Here is a 19,596-nt window from a genome sequence, read left to right on the forward strand (position 1 = left end):
CTCTGGTGCTTCCTGCGTTGCATTGTATCCCCAGGTTTCTACGCCATGGATACAGAGACCCCCCATGCGCAGGACAATGGCTTTGCGCAGTCTCCCTGGATGGACATGGGCGCGTTTCATCCATCCCAACACTCGCCACCAATGGAATATCACGGATTTCAGTACGGATCCGTGCCACTAGATCCCGCCTACGGCGTCACAATACCACCACCTTATGTGCCTCTACCGATGACCGTGCCTTCTAATGCCTGGCCCAGTATGCTTACTCCGACATCTCAAGCTCCATTCCACCCCCCAGAGCTCCCAGCGGGCCCTGTCCCAATCGCCCCGTCTGTATCACCAGTTGCACCAGTTCCGCCACCCAGGAAGTCATCTGCGAGTAGCTCAACACCGCGGAGGACGCTCACTGACGAAGATCGACGGAAAATGTGCCTCTATCATGAGGAGAACAAGACCGCTAAGCAAACCGACATTGGAGGTATGTATTTGTTTACTTCTCCACGGTCTCAAAACAAAAACAAAGGCTAATGGGGTGCAATCTAGCATTGTTTGGCGTTGAACGAAGGTAAAGTGACTCCCTCGGTGGCCTCATGGGCCCGGAGTATCAGGCCAAAGCCTTCTAACACTTCTTTGAAGCACCGTCTCGAAAGTGCTCAGGCAAAAGGACAAGTACCTTAACCCTGAGGATGGAAGCCGATCACCAATTAAGAGGAACAAGGGCCGAGTCCCTGATATCGAAAAGGCCCTGTCCAACTGGGTCAGGAACTATCAGCGAGGAGGACACGGTCTAACCGATGAAATGATCCGAGAAAAGGCCCTCTTTTTCGCCAGCACCTGTGGCAACCCCGACGGCAAGGAAAAGGTCCTGACTCACAGCTGGTTGGAGAAGTTCAAGCACAAGAACGGCTTGCTCGGTGCCAAAGCTCGGAAGGGCTCGTTTGGGACGAAAAGCGAGTCGGCGAGTCCAACTGGTTTGAGCATTAATTCAGCTTTGGCATCTGCCGTGCAGTCGCCTACCGTGCTCTCGCCCATTTCACCTACCGGCTTCGCATCCCCATCGCCATTGTCTCCGGCCCAGAGCCAGGAAAACATCAGAGGGAGTATATCTCTTGGACCCACAGACCTAGGAATCGACTTTCAACACGCACATTCCCAGAGCACAATCTCGCTTGATACGACGGCTTCTTTCTCTCCAACGTCGACGCTGGTTACCGAGAGTCCGTTCACGCCCCTGAGTCAGTCCCGTGTCTCACCCACGGACGGGAACTCCAGCAGACCCAGGAGCCAAACATTCCCACTCATCAACCCGGATCCTGTCTCCATGCCCACGGACGAGTCACCCAACCCGACGTCGGCCATGAAGGGTCTTTTGCCTGCCGCGATGGAGGAGTCCGTTGGAGAAGACGGGGCCCAAAAGATTTCACTCAACCTCGATACATCCACCGGCACAATTAAACGGAATCGGAGCAATCCCGAGATTCGCGCTAAAACTATATACCCCCCGTTATACTCCAAGTCCACAACCGTTTCGCCCGTCAGTTCACCGGGGTCCCCTACCCAAGATGAGGCCCGCAAAGCCTTGGAGCTAGTCATGAGCTATTTCGAACATCAGCCGTCTGGACTAGGCGCCCAGGAATACGTCACTATCGGCAAATTGATGGAGAGGTTAGAGCTTGCCAAAGCTCAACCACCAACAACACTCCCGGGAGGACTTACTCGTATCGACGAGCATGACGACGTCCCCCATCAGCCTCGCCTCACCAAGAAGCGAAGTATTCAAAACTTCGGCTGATTCCCTACATACAATGCTCCAACTAACCACAAGAATGTGGCTATTGTCTTTTTTTCTATTTTTATTCTTCATTATTTCCCCCCTGTTATGCTATCCCTCTCCCACTCTCTAAGATCTTGGGATGGTTCATTTTCTATTGCATGTTGGATTTTATTTTTTTTTGGCCTTTACTGTCGATTCCATGTTTGATTAAGCACCTGCACATTTTGCTGGATTTTGGGCAAAACCGGATGATAAAGATTTTACGAGGGCGACCTCATTTATACGGTATGATATTTACGGAGGACTACACTACTGCTCCTGGTGGATAGGATGCATTACGGATATAACGGCGCGAATTTGTTGAATTGTTTGTTTTCTTTGTTTCATACATTTTATACTTCCCTAGCAGCTCTCTCTTCCCATACCCCTTGAATCCCTGGCCATCGCTGCACTTGTTCTTGTTCCATTATTCCCTGCATAATCTATCTAAACCAGCCCGCTCACGCGAACTGCATTTGATTCCCCCTACATCCCATGAAGTGTATTGCTTTGTTTATTATTCCATCATGCATTTATCAACACTTTACTTACATTTACTTTACCATTCTATCAAACTCGTTTCTGACGCACGACGCGACTGAAAGCAATCAAGCCGCTGTCTGTCGGATGCTGACAATACCGATCTGGACTGAGTTGCCAGACCGTACATACAGAAGTACCTTCCTTAGTAATTCCTCCTCAGTGCGCTTCCCACTCACCGCATCTTTTGCGTCACCCCTCTTTTCTTCTCTCTTCTCGCGGCCAGACCGGCTGTTTGGGTCTTTTGACATTTGCATCCTTCCAGTCGGTTTTCCAAAGACCAGTTCACGCCGAGACTCGACTAAGAGCCCCAGATTAGACGTCATGATATGTACATCTACCCGATCGCCTGTCATCGGTACTAGGTGTTACACTTTAAACCCACTTTGTGCACCCAGCCAGCCCTTGTCTCTATCGGTACTTCCGGCTTGGTTTTAGGTACCAAGTACCTAGTATTTGGAACCTGCGCAGACCGACACAACCGCGGGGTCTGAAGTTTGGAGTAGTAGTTACTTCCGAACGTAAAGCAGTCCCTACCTACTAGTTAGTTACCTAAGGCTATAAGCAGGGTCCGGAAGAAATACCCAGCATAATAATCCCTCCAGCCAATAAGTCTCTCGCTCCGGTCTCCCCCGGTCTGCTGCTCGGGCTGCAGTCATGGATGGATGGGTGCCATGTCGGCTGCCCAGTGCACCTGCACCTGCGCGCAGTCTTCGATTGCTCAGCGTCTTCTGATCAAAAAAGCCCATTCCAATTTCCAATCCAAGGAGGTTCAGGCGGTTAGGTAGGTAGGTAGGTAGGTAGGTCTGGCATCCCTCCGATTTACCTCTTCTGGTTCTGTGCCACACCACCAAGGACTTAAATGGGTGTACTCGGCTCACTGCATAATTAAGTCCATCCCTCCGGATTACCGAACCTGGCGGTATGTAGGGCACAGGGAGGGCACCGCAAAAGCAGGTCGCAGACTAGACTACCTTAGACTGGACTAGAGGGGGGGAAAACCACCTGCAGGCTTGCGTCGCGCTGCGCCTCAAGAACTCTATTCTCCTATTTTGTTTTTCTTCTGTCCTGCTTTTCTTTGTTTCTTTGTCTAGTAATAATGGAGGTTTCATCGCCAACCAACCCTCCGTACTTTCAGTCAACTGCGACGATTGGTTTTAAACTTTTAATAATGTCGAGGGAACGGAGGGGAGGATGTTTTGGGTAAATGCCCCGATGAGGACTGGGCAGGTATCATCTTATCGATAGCAAGCTTTGGGGGGTGCTGTGGTATCCATGGCCTGCACTGGAGCTCGCCCAAGCCTTCCTATCTTTGTCAAGGCCACCCCCATAGTCCTATGTCTGCGGTGGATGAGGGCCCGAGCTTCTTTCTTATCTCACCCTACTTCCGTACCTTATACTGACTTGCATGGGAACCACAAATGCTACAAACTCCATTAATATTACTCCTGTTTACAGTATGTGCTAGCGCTCAGAATAATCTCAGATCAACCAGGGGGTACGAAAACTCCCCTGTCCTCCATCAGCTCAGCAATACTACGATCCGACAACTCAGGCAAGAGCCTCGCGAGTACAGTCTCAATGATCGAGTAAATTAGATGCTTGTTGCAGTACTCATCTGCGAACAAATCCAGGATTTCGGTCTCAATAGTCGAGGCGAGGAGCTCCTCTTCCGCGTCACCGTCACTGTCGGTGGCCCCGTCAGGGGGCATAAAGGCATGGCCTGGGTCTCCAGCTTCAGGCTCGGAATCTTGACATTGGCTCAGAGCTTGAGCCGGAAATCGAGGAGGCATCAAATTTCTCTTAATACCAGTCTCCGACGCAACTCCGAGCACACGGCGTGCGATTGGGCGCGGTATCAGGGATAGAATCCCGAGTGCACACTTGCGCCTTATCGAGGCGACTTCGGCGGCGTTTGAGGCGCGCCGCTGCTGATCCGGCGACAAGGAAGACGATCCCGCAGTCGCCGCTATATGAGTCTGTGTTATTGCATTGCCGCCGGATGCGGGAGTCGCCTGCGTATTATTATTATTGATAGTGGATGGCTGCCCCCCTACCGGGGTTGACGCAGTCGATGTCGGCTCTTCGGTGCGATTGACACTCCCTCCAGGTTTCGGACGAGTATTATGCGGGAAAAGCGCCTCTCGCGATGCGAGTAGAAGATTGGGTAACAAGGTGGGGGTGAGCACATACTCCTGGATGTTCTCGTGGAGGAACCTAGTGGAGAATCAAATGTCAGTGAAAAAAGACGCATTTCTTCTTTTCCCCTCCATTTGGTTGGGGCTTGCGAGCGATGTTCGGAAGAGGAGGGGCAAAACAATTAAATAAATGATAAATAAAAAAAACAAGGCTAGCAAAGGTCGTTCCCAGCATCTCGATAGAGGCCAAACGAGAAGACGAGGGAGAGAGCGATAGGTGTGGAGAAGCAGTTCAGTTCGGGTCCTGGCAAGTCTTTCCCATCATTGCAGGGATGTCATCTGTCCCGTCTTTCTCTGTCCGTTTTTGGCAGTAGTTTGGTCAGATGAATCGCAATCAAGATATTTCATCATTCGATGCGCTGCACGCGGTGGGAGAGAACAGGATCTGCCTGATCAGAGGAAATCGAGAAGCTTGGGCCAGTTACAGGTACGATTGGAAGGGCCCCTCAACTCTGGAGACGTCGACAACGAATCTGAATACTCAGATCAAGAAGGCTTTTCTTCGGCGCGTGCATCGTCAATCAGGAAGGGCCACCGGGAATCCACAATTTTGATGGAACATCATAGGCTTACTCGCCAGGCCTGAACACGAGATGAGCCTTCGAACCCTCCTCGGCTGCAGGTTGAATTCCAAAATTCACGGACAAGGAATTTCGCTGATTGGCTTGAAAAAAGAAAAATGCAGGCAAAACTGGTTGCTCCAGTGGTCCTTCTCTGCGAAGACCCCAAAGCTAACACAAGGCTATTTCCTCATGCGGGATCGCTGTGGATGCTCGTGATTCCAATGTCAAAATTCCCAGGGCTCCTTTGGAGTCGAAAGCAATGGCCCCCCGCCACTTTTCGATCAGCAGGCGTGAAAAACTCGAATGTGGATTCCATATTTTCCCGATTTTTTGTCCTGTCGGGGAGGCTGGGGGTGGCTTCTTCAGTGTGATGACTGATGACGGTGAAGACTGGATCCAGCACGGGACGGAAAGGGCCGGGCCTGTCCAATTCGACCACAAGCGTTGAATGGACCAAGTTCAGAACAAAAACGTTGAACTCTGAGTTTCGTCTGTCAAGATAGCCAATCGGTAAACGGAGAGATAACCAATTTCCGTACACTTGAAGAGAGAAGGCCTAGACAAGTGGCGACCAAGTGATATTGCGGCACAAACAACCCTCACTCAGCATATGCACAAAATGAGAAGTGATCCCGAAGGTCGGCCAGGGGTCTGTCTTCTGTCGGGGACCCCCCGTATTGACGATACGTCCTTGGTTATATGACGGTATTTTGAGGTCAGGGTGCGTAACGCCTGATACCAGAATGCACCAGCGAATGAGAGCAGGCTGCCGCAGATTGCGAAGGATGCGCGGTGCACCCACAAGCAGATCAAGTGATCGATGCAGCATGCGAGCAATGTAAATCTGCTGCATTGACGTCCCGCTGGTCGTCCACCCTCTGCCAATGACTCGCCTGAAGCGGCCGGACTGAGAAAAGCACCCGCCAACGCCATTCGTAGATCATCGTTCGGAGATCAAACCAAACACGGCATCCTCAACAAACCATTCGCTCGCAGCCTTCAACTGAGGAGCTTGCTGCGCTTGATTATTTCCGATTCTTTCGTCAAGGCAGGCCGGGACCATGTGGGTTGCGAACAGGTCCGTGATACATGGTGCGACGGTGGGAGGGGTCGTAGGGGAAGGAGAGAAAGGAGTTCAAAATTCCAAATCAATGCGAGGAGCAACTCACCTATCAAGAGTACTGCTGGTATCTCCTACTCTTCCTGGACCCGCCAGGATTAAATACTGGAGGAGGGCTAACAGTCCTCCTAGCCATGGCATTCGCTGGTGGATATCCAGTAACTGCGACAGCATGCCATAGAGTCGATAACCAAGCACCGGGCGCTTTCCTATGTCGCCGTGTTTCGTGCCTAACTCGTCCACAAGTCTACGCGAACGAGTTGGGCGCGAAACAAACATCGCCGGGGCTGTGGACGCTTTGCGAAATAGGCCCGACAAAATAAAGCGTAGTGTCACATATGCGAAAAAGGCATACTGAATAATGCGCCATATCCAGCTTGGAGTCTGCGGTTGGGAAGTCAAGGACGTGTGATCATTCTCGCCATCTTTGCTTGACAGCAGGCCAAATTGTTGTAGTTGGTTTGGACGAGATAGCTTTGATCCTATCCCATCAACCTTGTCGCCACCCTTGTTTCTTGAGATCACTTCCAGCAGCTTAGCTGTACTCTCCCATAGGAACCTACCTTCGCAAACCTTCCCACTCACTTCGTTTCCGAGGATAAGGTCAGCCAGGATGTCGCTCGTCAAGGTCCGCAAGCATGCATTCTCAAGGTCCTCAGTCGGAAGAAGAATAGCCAAAACGCCGTTCACTAATAATCGTCGGTATGTAGCTTCGTTATCTCGCTGCTGAGAAACAGATTTCGTATCAGAGGGGTTCGGAACAGGTGAGAGGCCTGGATGCGGATTCAAAGCATGGTATATCTCGCGCGGGTATGGCGATAGTCCAGATAGCTCGGACTGCTCTTTGGCCAGTCGATAAGCTGATTCCTCCCAGAATCGTCACGGTCAGCACATATTCCACGGTTTCCTGGGATGGATATACAGTAACTACTACTTACAAATGATATGTCCCTCCACCAATCCAGCGATATCGTCCAGAACTAGCTGTGCAATATCGATCTCCCGCAGCCTTTGCTCAAGGGCTCGGGTGCAGTGCGCGATCAGCTGGATCACCTCATTGATAAGAGCTTGATCGGATGTAATCTTCGAATACCAGGACGAAATAAACTCCTTTATTATTATGGCAATTAAAGCGTAAAGTTGACGGTCAACGTCATTCGAGCTCGTAAGCGGTGGTAATAGCTCCTCTGGAGCATACGGGGAAGTGGCACCGCCATAGCTTCCCAGATGAGGACAAAGCACGCGTCGAATCAGTGCAGTGCTGGCTTTGTCGCTTGTGCCATTGGGTTGTTCATCGCGGTACACATTCTTCACCTGCTGCGCCCGGTGGGAAGACTGCGAAGGAGCAGTGGTGGTCGTGGAAGATGGAACGGCTGTTGACTTGGAGCTGGAAGTAGTCGGGCCCGATTTGAGATGGGAAAAGGGTTGGAGGCCCGAAACAACAGGATCGGTGGTCATTTCATCGCAGATGAAGCGTAGATTGAGCTGAATCAAGCGAAAAGCAATGGAATCGGAGGATTTGGTGCAGCAGCATCGGCGAAATCTGCAACTGCAAGGTCGTCGACCGCTTCAAACGCGACGAATGGGACGTCACAGCAACTCCTAATACGGAAAGCAGGGCTTAGGGTTGGGTTACGATAAGTCCTTATCGCATCCCCGCCTCAAGTGGCAGCGGAGAACTCCGGATTATTTACATGCTTCAAACCCAAGTTTGTCCAAAGATATAAAGCATTTATCTTGAGACGCAGCAAATTACCGCTTCAAATTCTATCCATGAGTACCGCAGCAGACACCCCAATCCCTCTCTGGTTGGATTGCGATCCTGGTCTGTAGCCCGTACCCTTATTCATTGTCCTCCGTTCACCATAATGCTAACTATGCTGCCCTCCAGGCCACGATGTAAGTGTCATCCAATTCGCATTCTGCACCTAAATTTCCAAAAAATTTAACAAATACTTCGTTGGGTATATAGGATGCGTTCGCCATTCTTATTGCAGCTCATCACCCATCCTTGAACCTTCTGGGTATCACAACAATCCACGGCAATGCCTCTTTAGAGAATACTACCATCAATGCCACAAGAGTGTTAGAGGCCATCGGGAGACCGGAAGTTCCTGTATATCCAGGGAGCAAAAAGCCGTTCTGCAGACCTGCCATGCATGCCCCTAACATTCACGGTCCGTTGCCCCAACTTGATAGTATCAATTCCGTACTGCCAGCTAATCAAGGATCGAATACAGGCGAATCAGGTATTGACGGAACTGAGCTTCTTCCTAAAGCTTCAAGGGCACCGATTACGGACAAGAACCCTATCCTTGCGATGCGCGATGCCCTTATGGCTCAGCCGAAAGGCACACCCTGGGTCATAGCTACAGGTACATTGACCAACATTGCCTTGCTATTCGCAACCTTCCCGGAAGTTGCGGCGCATATCAAGGGCCTCAGTATAATGGGCGGTGGTGTTGGAGGTGGCTTCGCCAATGCGCCAATCAGTAGACTGGCTGGGCATGAGAACAGGATTGGCAATATAACTCCATTGGCAGAGTTCAACATCTATGTATGTGATGGTCCCAAGCGATGCTCGACGCTCCTTCAACTCTAACCTTCAACCTTTCCCAGTGTGATCCCGAGGCTTCTCAATCAGTCTTCAGCAATGCCATTCTCGCGCCCAAGACCTACCTGATGTCGCTAGACCTGACGCACCAAGTCCTCGCCTCGCGGGAAGTACAAACCCGCATTCTACATGGAGACGGCGACCCCTCCACGCCTCCAACCGTGCTCCGTCAAATGCTGTATGAACTACTACTCTTCTTTGCGTCAACCTACGAAACCGAGTACGGCTTGACAACAGGCCCTCCACTCCACGATCCTCTCGCCGTAGCCATAATCCTATCCACGCTCAACCCAGAATTCGCTAGCAAACACCCTGACCAGGCTGTGAAATTCGACGACCGTGATGGGGAGCGGTTCGCAGTTACTGTTGTAACTGATGGGCTTCATGGGAAGGATATTGCTCTCGTGGGCCAGCTGGGTCGCTCTGTGGTTACCAGCCACCCCGCCGGTGTCTGCATCCCCCGTGGAGTGGATTTGGCTGCCTTTTGGGGCATTATTTTGGACTGCATTAAACGGGCGGATAGGTTGAATGCTGCGCGTACAACAGCATAAACCACAAGAGTCCTACTCGCCACGGCAAAGGGAAATCCCAGAGCACATATAGTTGAATAGAGGGTATATACACTAGGTTCTTAAATTATGCAAATACAATCCGGAATGCTACGAGTAGTGGTGCCGATATTCAAATTGACAAATTCGTAAGGCAGTCGTCCTGTTTCATCTAAGCCCCTGGCTTATGCAAATGCGTACTGAGAATATAATATACCACACCTACCGTATCAATAAACCGTTGTACGGCTAAGGCCGTCACTCTTGTCCAAGCTGAGGGCTTTGACGACTTTCGCTCAGTCGATGCTGGGTCAAGCACACATGAAAATTCCAGCATTGCAATCTCTCCGGTTGCATTTAACGTAAATAACCCCAAATTTAGAATAGCCACGCCTAAAAGCCTGTCATTGACTTTATCGTACATGAGTCGACAGCACCAATCCACACAGCCTGGGGCGATATACAGCAGTAAAGAGGCAACTCCAGCCAAAGATGCTTAGTGCCGTTCATTTAATCCTAGAGTATCATGAAGATGGACTTGTAAATTGAACCATGTTTCATACAGTTGAAATCGCTCAATAAAACATATCCTCGAATCCAACAGGGCCGCATAGAGCTGCAGTGTCATCCCCTTCCTGTTGAATTATCTCGGTCGATTATATTAGCTGTCAATAATTGAGGCATGGTGCGAGAGCTTTGGATGACCATGGTTTATTCAGTATTCAGTTCCAGGCAGGTTGAGCTTCTGCTTAAGTTGCCTGAGAGCAGAAACAAGAAGATCACTCTCAGCTAAATTGGTAGACCAGTGGCACTGGAACTCCGGTGAGCATCATGGAACCCTAGAATATGCGATGACAGTATTGTATGTTTTAGGAGAAATGCAACGCTCCTGGGGGCTGGTCCGCGTGGCGCTCAAAAGCTCGGATACCTTGGACAAAGGGTCGAATCGGAAGAATCGCCTTAAGGCCAGCGGTGGAGCGATTCAGAATACGGTACATACTCCGCTGGGGAACATGATCATCGACGATTTTGTTAGAAGCATGAAAAGACGCAGCAAAGCGCGGTGGTGATTTTGGTGGCAGTGGCGATAGTGACACTGTCAGGAAACGAAGTTGGAGAAGGCGAAGAGTGCAATTCTGGCCATGAGCATGGCAATGCGGAGTCGAGAAACTCCAGGAGACGGTCAAAAAGATGGCGCAATTTGTATACAATTTGGGAAGTTCGGGTGAGAGGATCAGATGTTGCGCAGCAGAGATCGTGGTCGGTTTCAGAGTCGGCCAAGTTTGAATAACCTCGCTCTTTTCTTCACTCCGCACTTCTCGCCATCACTCACTTTCGCTCCCCCATCTCCTCGTCTCGTCCTCACCATTTTCTTGCTGCCCACGCCGTTCCCTCCACTTTTTTTTTCCATGCCTTCTCCTATCTGGCGCACCGTTTCCGCGCCTTCTCACGACCAGTCTAGCCATTAACCCCGGATATCATGCCCCCGGCCAATTCACCCAATGTACGTTTTCCTATTTGACTCCCGCGGGAAATATCGCAGGAGCACCTTGCATCTTGATTCCGTCCGGCTCCCCCACTGCGCCATGGGCCTTTACTTATCGCTCTGTCTCTGCAGGATGCCCCCTCCCGATCGCCCTTGGCTGCGATACCCTCTCTTCCATCTATCCCCACCGCTGTGTCGGATGATGCCCATAATGATAACGTGAATTTCTTGCGATCCCGCGTACGCTCTCCGCCTGACCCTTCGTCCTCCTTGCTCAGTCGCCAGCGACGCCGCCGACAACATATTCTATCACAGTTGAATATCGATCCGATGGGCCTTAATGAGAACATGGCGGTAGAAATCAACCGTCGAATGCCGATCCTGCGTCGCCAGTTCCCCGATCCTGACGATGAGAGTTACGGCACTATCAACAACAGCAATCTACCCAACTACGAAGGCCGAGTTTCGAATCCCCGTGGGCTGTACGGCTGGGCTCCCGCTTCCGACGACGAAGGCGACGATATCCCTTATCCCCCAATACACAATAATGCGCTATCATCATGGCTTGGCCGACTTTCTGAACGCAGTAACTCCAGACGTTCTGCGCGCCGCGATGGTGCGCCCAGGAACCCCCAGGCGAATTCCAACGACGTGGCTGAGGGTAATCATCGATCGAACGATACCTCCGGATCAACCACGGAATCTTTACTACAGTCAATACAACGTCAACCAAGGTTTTCCCGGACGAGGACTCTACATGATTACCTTCTGGATCGTGCAGAAGAACCTCGCGAACGAGCTGGCGTCGAATCCTCGCCTCGGGCTTATAGGTTCCTTCCCAGCGGTCGCACCGAACCGCATCGAGTCTTAACACATAATGACCTTCGCGCGCGGGTCAGCGCTCACCGACAAATGCACTTGGATAATCCTCCTAGCCCTCGACTGAAAGAGACGATACGCTATCTCGATAGATTACGCTACTCTAGTTCATTCGAGGAAAGCTTGTCATCTGCAGCTGCCGGGGGGTTCGTTCAATTAGATCTTCTTTCGTGGGACGAAGACGACTTCATCCTCGACACTTCTTCAATATGTCCGCCGCCAGTATGCTCATGGCTTCGCCCAGGTATGACATTTTCAGGGTTCCAAAGAGCTGCCAGCAGTACTGGCCTTGTCCTTCCTCAGCAAGGTCCCAGCTCGTCCTCCAATGATCCAATGATCGTTAATGGCAGTGATCCAAACCGCGTCAGCGTACAAACATCAAGTGGAAGACGATATTTTGCCGGCCAAGTCTACAACTTGGGCAGCGGCAAGGACGAGAACTGGCCGGTCAAAGTGACCATTCACGATATCAACGTCCACGAAATGACGCTGTCAGGGACCATGGAGGCGTACAATATCCCCGATAAGGCCTCGCCGTCTCATGATGCGCATATTGTGACGTTCCTGGAGGGTGAAATCATCGACTTCAATTCACATACACTGGAGACGAAGAATTTCAAAGCAGACGCCGAGATTGACTGCACCTACTGGCGGAAACTGCTGCCATTCAAAAACTTAACGGATGAAGAAATTATACGGAATCTCGTGAGCCGTAAATGGATCACAGAGCAGCTGTCCAAGGGGTGGATCCTGATGAGATGGAAGGGTTTGTTCAGCCCTCCCCCCTCGCTTCAACACCCGTCTAATAATCTATAACTACAGAACGATGTTTCATAACTCCTACAGATGCGCGCCAGGGACTCACGATATCAGGATTCTATTACATTTCCTTGCACCGCGAGAGCGGCAACATCGAAGGGTTATATTATGATCCTGGTAGCTCACCATACCAACAGCTTTCATTGAAACCGGAAGCAACGAAAATGACTCGACCCTCATACAGCTTCCGTTGATACCCTTTTTCTAATGGCACTCTTGCGTTGACTTTTGACTTCGAGGCGTTTGGCCTGGGCGTATCATACAATCTGCATATCAGGTGTTGTCAAATTTACGACTTTGTACCTTCTTATCAATATCCAGCCATCCCATTTTACCTTCGGGGTCATCAGGTAGACGATGAACAAATTGCACCTTGTCCAAAGATAAAACGCATTGCTTCACTCAATCCTTTTTTTTATTTTCAGCCCATAGATAGTAGATTCTCAATCCTCAACAGCCACATATGGTAAAGTAGGGCGGTGTGCACGACTATGACAGAATAAAAAAATCCTCGCCAGCAGACAGATAGTTAAACCCCTCCAGCGAACTTCATAATCATATCACATAAATCCTCCCATCCATAAATGCCGTTTCAAATTCTCGAGTGGTCAATCTACTGCTCGGTCTGGAAGTAGTTGAGGAGGACGGAGCGCTCCTGGGACTCCTCACCCCAGTCCTTGACAACGACGCAAGAGCAGTTGACAACCTTGCGAGCGTTACCCTCACGGTCGAGCTGGCCTGTAGCAAGAAAAAAGCACCTGTTAGCCCACTGCATCCCGCCAACAAAAAGACCATAAAGGGGGGTGAAAAAAAAATGGTGAAACATACAAAGACCAACCCACTCGCCGAGCATCTTGCCATCGGGGACCTTGATGAGAGGGATCTTGTGCTCGGAGCAGAGAGCAACAACGAGCTTCTTGTAGGCCTCCTCCTCACAGCCCTCGTTGAGGACACACATGTGAGCTTGGCGACGGTCAAGGGCCTTAGCGGCCTCACGGAGACCACGGGCAAGACCATCGTGGATGAGGGAGATGCGAAGAACACCCTTCAGAGCGTCGAGGACGGACATCTGGCCGCCAGCGCCAGACTCGGCGGGGACTTCGACCTCATCGGCGGCGACAGGGGGGTTGGAAGCGGTCTCTTCTCCGTCCGACTGTGTAGAGAGAAAAGAAATTGTTAGCGGTTGAACGCACGCATAGCGATGGTGCCTGGTCTCAATTGCGCAGGGTTTTGATATTTGTGGGACGCACCATTTTGATGATATGTTAGTACGGTGTTTGAATGTCGGAATATCCTCGAAGAGTCGTGGTGGTATAAGTGTGGAATCTTAGATTGTGGGATCGTGATGCTAATTTCCGCAGTGCTCGCCTAGATCGGGATCCGTGTGCCCTACAGTTCTTAGTCATTGTCACGTGTTTGTCCTATATTGACACGTGACCATTATCTACCTTCCATGGTCCTACTATAGTATACCGTCCGCAAAGTTCAATTATTATCGAAGTGGTATTCAAGGAAATTTGGCTGCAGCCTAGAGCCACATCATCTATCCAACTACACCTATCATGTATCACGTCACAACAGAGGTATCATAGTCATACAAGCAAGGAAAATCGTCCATCTGTACAAGTAATCCGGACTGAACGGAAGAAATCAGGCATATGTACTCGGCTGGCTGTGCCCATAGCCATTCGTCAAGCCTTGTTCGTAAAGAAGACCAGGGTTTCCAATATGCGGCGGCCCATTAGTAAAACCATTTGGCTGCGGCGGCAGAACAGGGTTCAAGATCGGTTCTTGGTCGATATGCATCTTCAGGAATTGAATGTCCAACCCATGTAGATGCGGAATATGTGGAACGAGGTCCATGAAGTCAGATAGCTGGAAAAGTCAGTATAATGATGCCGCAAGAATAAGTGCTTCGAAACGTACCTTAACCCAAAACACATGTTCCATACTGAAATACTTGCTCCGGGTTTCACTATCTTTCTGCATGATCTGTCCAAATGATGCCGTCAAGAACTCAGTATCATCCGCTTGCACAAGCATTCGCCGAGTAACTCGCCATAGGTTCATTCGTTGGGATGGCGTCACGTCGCGCTTCTCCCAACTAGCGTATTGCGATAATTGGAGGTCGTTTGTTGCTAACAACGGCGCGACGAGATAGTTTGGGACCCATCGCTCATTCGCAAGGTCGGAGTTGCAACTAGGGTCAAGCTGTTTGGTTTCGGCTGTAACCACCGGCATAAATTTCCTCAGCCATGAGTGACTTCGTGCTTGGGGGTCACTCGATCCGACGAGATTGGCAGCTATACATAGCCGGCTAGGGAGTGCATCCCGCCGCCGTTGTTCATGCTCTTCCTGCTCCCTACGGAGTCGTGCAAGTCGTTGCCTTTCTTGTTCCAGTCGCTTTTGGCGCTCGTCCTCTGCTTGTTTGATCCGTCGTTGCTCGGCCTCTTTTCGTTTTCGCTCTTCTTCGGCCTTCTCCTGGGCTACCCGGGCCACCCGGGCTACTCGTTCTTCCTCTTCCTTTTGAGCTCGAGCCTTTTCTGCTTCTACCTCTGCAGCGACCCGTGCTTCTTCGGCTATTCGTTCCTGCTCTGCCTTTTCGGTCAACTTTGGTTCAGCCGCCTCGCCTGGGGCGATCTCCGGTTCGACATCACCATCGGATTCGGCTTGGTCAACCAACGGGTTGTGTTTCGATGTCTCTTCCGCCTGGGAAACTTCTTTGTCCGTATCCGCCGCCTTCGCTTCCTCCATGGGAATGTGAGCCAAGTCGTTCGTCTCGTGCTTTTCCCGTTCTTCTTTGACCAAATTTCTGTCTTTGGAGGGAGCAGTGCGTAAATCCTCTGAACGATCCGGCTTCGAATCGCTGGAGCCAACACCGTGTCTTTGCCGAGGAGGCGATTTGATACCATCCGCTGCAGCCGTATGGTGTCTCTTTAAACCTCCATTAGTAACATTTGGCGCCCCTTCCTCTGATAGAACCCTTCTCTTCTTCTTTAGAACATCGCGATTATGACGCTCGGACTCAGGCCCGCGAGAACGAGGTCGTTCAGGACTAGCACTGCTACGTCCACGCTTCAGTTGTGGGGTTCTAGAAACGGGTTCAGAAGAACGGTCTGGCCGGGATTTAACATTATCCTCCCGGCCCGATAATGAGTCCGACGAGTGTAAGCTGGGCATCTTGCGATCTCGATCCTGGGGTGGTCGTCCCGCGATCAGGCGCCTTCGTTTGATGACATCATCGCCCCGGGCTGAATCACCATCCTTTATCGACGACACAGGTTTCTGTCTGGGCGGTTCCGTGCGAATTGTGTCTGAGTCCTGATGCGTGTGTTTCGGACGAGAAATGCCAGAGCCGATTTTATCTCTCGGATGAGCAACCCCCTTCTTCTCTCTTGATACAGCCAGATCCTTCGTAGAGTCGCGGGCCCCAGGACTTCCGTTTTTCCTGGACCGAGAAACGGGCGATGAGGATTCCCTCCGCATGGGTCGTTTTGTATCCTTCTCCTTTTCCCGCCGTTGGCGGGGGGAGAGGTCAGACTTGCGCTGTTTCTTATTCTTAAAATGTTTGTCATATGCCTCTCTGAGGGTATCATATTCTTCCTCCCAATTGTCTGCTCTGCGCTTCTTTGATATCTCGAAATAGGTCAGACCATCATAAAGTCGACGGGCTGGGTTAAACCCAGGCTGGTCTAGGAATAGCTTAATCACAGCAAGGTTTCCGCGGCCAATTGCAGCAAGCATTGGGGTGTTGTGGCCGGCTTTCTGGGATGGTACTGGAGCGGGATCAGGCTCAGCATCCCCCATACCAAGAAGTAGCGACAAAACCTCGTCATGGCCACCCTTAGCAGCGGCGATCATTGATTCCGTGTCGGCTTTCTGTCCCACGTTGAGTATATTTGCAACGCCAGCAATGTCACCTTTCGCAGCAAACGCCTGGAGATTCTCGGGTGTAGCCTTGGTCCATAGCAGGTCATTCCTAGTAGCTTCACTTCGCACACTCTTTCGCTTGGATGCCATGCTGCTGAAGAGAGGAGGGCTGCGCCCACCACTAACTGGAGGGGAATCGCGCGGGCTAGCACCTGATATCCGCCGAGATGAGGATTCCCGATTTGGAGGCGGGACTGTTTCTTCTGATCGTCGATTTGGTCGTGGTTTAGCTTTTGCTTCTTCCAACAGCCGTCGAATTTCGTCGCAGTCATCCGGAACCAGATCACTTGGCTCATCTCCTTGTGAGTTGACGGCTCGCGGATTTGCACCGGCTTTTAGAAGGATCCTTACAACCTCTTCATGGCCGTTCTCCGCAGCATCTATCAGCGGAGTGTCTTTATCGATGTTGCATGTTTCGACTTCGCATCCTGCAGCAATTAGATATTTGACAATAGGCGCACTACCTTCCAGAGATGCGATCTGTAGGGGTGTATTTCCAGCATTGTCAGGAACGTTCAAATCCTCCGGGCGTTCCTCATGTTTTGCAATCACGGAATCCAATTCCTGAGCCGCACAAGCACGCGCCAAACGGGTTCTGCCATTTTGATCTCGCAGTTTTTTATAATTTGTTGGCCGTGCCGGAGACGCAGAATTTCCATCAACTGAGGCTAGCTTCCGGACATACGCACTTGGATGGGGAGATCCATTTGCTGATGAAACGGACAGTCGATCTTCGGAGCCTTGCCTTTGGAAACCCGTAACCAGGGGCGTCGGTGCCTTCTTCTTTTTCCCGTTGGTAAGTTGCGGTCCAGACGCAGTGCGCTTGTGAGTCTGGCGAACAGGGGAGACAGAACGATCGGTGGATGCGGGTCGAGGGAGCGTAGGTCCATTGCTCAGAATATGTTCCTCACGACTGCGAACGGGCGAGTCCCTGTGCCGTCCACGTCGACCAATATCCGACTCTCCATCAATACTCTCACTAAAACTTCGCTTCCTCGAGGTTCTGGTAGTCTCGGACCTGTTAGATACAGACTGGGAATCGTCCTGTTTCTCTACCTTCACGATGGACGGTGACGCTTCTCTCTGCGGCGGGCTCGGCGGGCGCGCTTCACGGTCGCTTCTATCATGACTATCATCATCCACAGGCTTGCTCTTCCTCACCTGAACATCACTTGGGGGCAGTTCGTTGTCGCCAACACGTTCATTACCATCGTCACGTCGTTTCGGTTCATGTTTGATAAATTTTCGTCGTTTCTCTGGAGACAGAGACTCGCGCCCGGACTGAATTATGGTTTCGGCCTCCGAATCGGCCTTGGGGCTTGGGGGACCGTCACCGTCCCCAGGAGCGGAATCTACCTCCTTAGCCGGAGCATCCTCACCGCGAGGAGCAGTCGGATTCGACGTCCTCCTTGGGGAGGGCGGCCCCAAAGCAGGCTGACTATTCACCTTGACAGCAAACGCGTTTTGTTGTCCGGGATCCAGAGCAGCTGGCAGCGAGGGGACAGTGTCAACATCACTCATAGCGGTAACACTCGACTTCTTGGGGTTCTGATCGACATTTTCGGAGGCCGTAATGGACAGGATGGCTTTTGGGTCAAGGACACCAGGAGTTGGGCGCGGAAGCCGGTGGTCGACCACGCTAGGTAGAGGCGGCGAGGATTGAACGGCGAGGAGTGTGGAATGAATGGTGACTGTTGGTCAAGGTCGAAAGGGCCGAGAAGATCAAAACCCGATCGGCCCAAGTTCTGTCAAGTACAGGGAGCGGTCGTGAGGCGTGGAGAGTGGTGTGGCGGGAGGAGAGTTGAAGGTGGATTGCAAGTGGCACACAGGGACGGGCGAAGAATCCGGAAGGATTGTCGTGGAAAGCGACGCGGATATAGGAGTCGAGGATAATAAGATGAAAAAAATGTCGAGGGCGAGAAAGGGCGGTCGTTTTAGGGAAGAGAAGAGGGTTGGGAGAGAAAGGAGGAGGAAGGAATGGCGAAGAGAGAGAAGCGAAACAGTTGACCAAGACTGGAACTGGGACTGGGTCTCCTGCGACTGGGGGTGAAACTACTTTGGGTGTGGTGGCAGAATGGCAGTGGCAGCGGCCTCAGTGGCCTCAGGCTGGGACTAAAACAGCCCGTCGTAATTATTATTATTTGATTTTGATTATTCGTGCCATCACAGACGCATCCACGTTTCTTTTCTCTGTCTGTCCTTCTTGAGCTTTGGGTCCTTTAGCCACCGGAGAGAGCTTTTCTCTCAACCACTGCGATGGAACGGTCTCTTCAAGCCATTCCGTCAGACTCTGGTCAGCATGTTAGACCAATCGTGAGCTGAGAGTGCTCTCGAGGCAATAATCATCAGTCTCGTGTCAATCACCTCGAAAACGGGACAACTTCCAAGGCTACGGTATCATATCCAGCTCAGTAATTCCCAGTCCGGCCAAATATCTGAGTACGGCGCAGCTCGACATCTCCATCGATGATTCTGCGATGCGCGAAGGCCCAAAGCGAGCGGGGATGCCGGGATGAAACTGAGGGTGGCGGATGAATCATGAGTGAATCAGAGACCGAAAGATCCTCTTGTTCTGGTGTGAGGCGGATCACCACTCAGCACTGCGTCTTCAGGGGGTTTCCTTGGAAGGCCCCGACAGCCAAGGCATCCACTTTACTGCCAATGAAATGCTGTGGCCATGTCGCCCGTTACTGCTTGCGGCTTAGATGGGTCTGCTTTTCAGTTGGGCCCACCCTGATCTGCCTATTTTAATCCAGTCATGGCTCGAGAATTGGCCAGCTTATCGCCCCACTTGAGGTTGCCCCCCTTTTCGCGCAGATTTCATGATCGGCTTAGAAGTTACTGTACTCAGATTTTTGCGGTCACGGGATGAGAAAGAGGGGAAGCTGGTTAGCGATCCCGTGATCAGCCTGTGAAAGAGACGCAAGAGAGGGGATGGTTGCAAAAAGATTAATTTTATGATGCAGTCATCCAACTAAGCTCGAGAAGAGCATTGCCCGCTACCCGGCATTCTTGCGATGGCAATCATGGCCGTGCCTGCAGTCCGCTGACTTGCCTCAATTGGGGTTGAGATGCGAATCCTTGAC

The 19,596-nt window shown here is 51.3% G+C and overlaps 6 protein-coding genes across 6 annotated transcripts; 3 read left to right on the forward strand and 3 right to left on the reverse strand.

The window, feature by feature from the left end:
- Window positions 1-45: 45 nt before the first annotated feature.
- On the forward strand, window positions 46-1,792 carry APUU_40270S (uncharacterized protein; the record flags this gene model as incomplete). The annotated part of the gene is made up of 3 exons (XM_041703323.1): window positions 46-478; window positions 544-565; window positions 637-1,792. 3 exons carry the CDS (start codon window positions 46-48, stop codon window positions 1,790-1,792), a joined length of 1,611 nt encoding a protein of 536 aa, XP_041556020.1.
- Window positions 1,793-3,840: 2,048 nt separating this feature from the next.
- On the reverse strand, window positions 3,841-7,692 carry APUU_40271A (PXA domain-containing protein; the record flags this gene model as incomplete). Its single annotated transcript, XM_041703324.1, has 3 exons — window positions 3,841-4,570; window positions 6,284-7,094; window positions 7,173-7,692. The coding sequence occupies 3 exons, from the start codon at window positions 7,690-7,692 to the stop codon at window positions 3,841-3,843; spliced, it is 2,061 nt and encodes a 686-aa protein (XP_041556021.1).
- Window positions 7,693-8,007: 315 nt separating this feature from the next.
- URH1_2 (uridine-cytidine N-ribohydrolase) lies at window positions 8,008-9,399 on the forward strand (the record flags this gene model as incomplete). The annotated part of the gene is made up of 5 exons (XM_041703325.1): window positions 8,008-8,059; window positions 8,126-8,133; window positions 8,207-8,411; window positions 8,475-8,791; window positions 8,854-9,399. 5 exons carry the CDS (start codon window positions 8,008-8,010, stop codon window positions 9,397-9,399), a joined length of 1,128 nt encoding a protein of 375 aa, XP_041556022.1.
- Window positions 9,400-10,876: 1,477 nt separating this feature from the next.
- Window positions 10,877-12,774, forward strand: APUU_40273S (GID4/VID24 family protein; the record flags this gene model as incomplete). The annotated part of the gene is made up of 3 exons (XM_041703326.1): window positions 10,877-10,900; window positions 11,015-12,527; window positions 12,584-12,774. The coding sequence occupies 3 exons, from the start codon at window positions 10,877-10,879 to the stop codon at window positions 12,772-12,774; spliced, it is 1,728 nt and encodes a 575-aa protein (XP_041556023.1).
- Window positions 12,775-13,193: 419 nt separating this feature from the next.
- Window positions 13,194-13,833, reverse strand: RPS12 (40S ribosomal protein eS12; the record flags this gene model as incomplete). Its single annotated transcript, XM_041703327.1, has 3 exons — window positions 13,194-13,318; window positions 13,409-13,733; window positions 13,831-13,833. The coding sequence occupies 3 exons, from the start codon at window positions 13,831-13,833 to the stop codon at window positions 13,194-13,196; spliced, it is 453 nt and encodes a 150-aa protein (XP_041556024.1).
- Window positions 13,834-14,230: 397 nt separating this feature from the next.
- On the reverse strand, window positions 14,231-18,031 carry HOS4 (putative histone deacetylase complex subunit (Hos4); the record flags this gene model as incomplete). Its single annotated transcript, XM_041703328.1, has 2 exons — window positions 14,231-14,455; window positions 14,507-18,031. 2 exons carry the CDS (start codon window positions 18,029-18,031, stop codon window positions 14,231-14,233), a joined length of 3,750 nt encoding a protein of 1,249 aa, XP_041556025.1.
- Between the last annotated feature and the right edge of the window lie 1,565 nt (window positions 18,032-19,596).

The sequence above is a fragment of the Aspergillus puulaauensis genome, chromosome 4 (assembly GCF_016861865.1).
Source record: "Aspergillus puulaauensis MK2 DNA, chromosome 4, nearly complete sequence".
Classification (NCBI taxonomy): Eukaryota; Fungi; Ascomycota; class Eurotiomycetes; order Eurotiales; family Aspergillaceae; genus Aspergillus; species Aspergillus puulaauensis.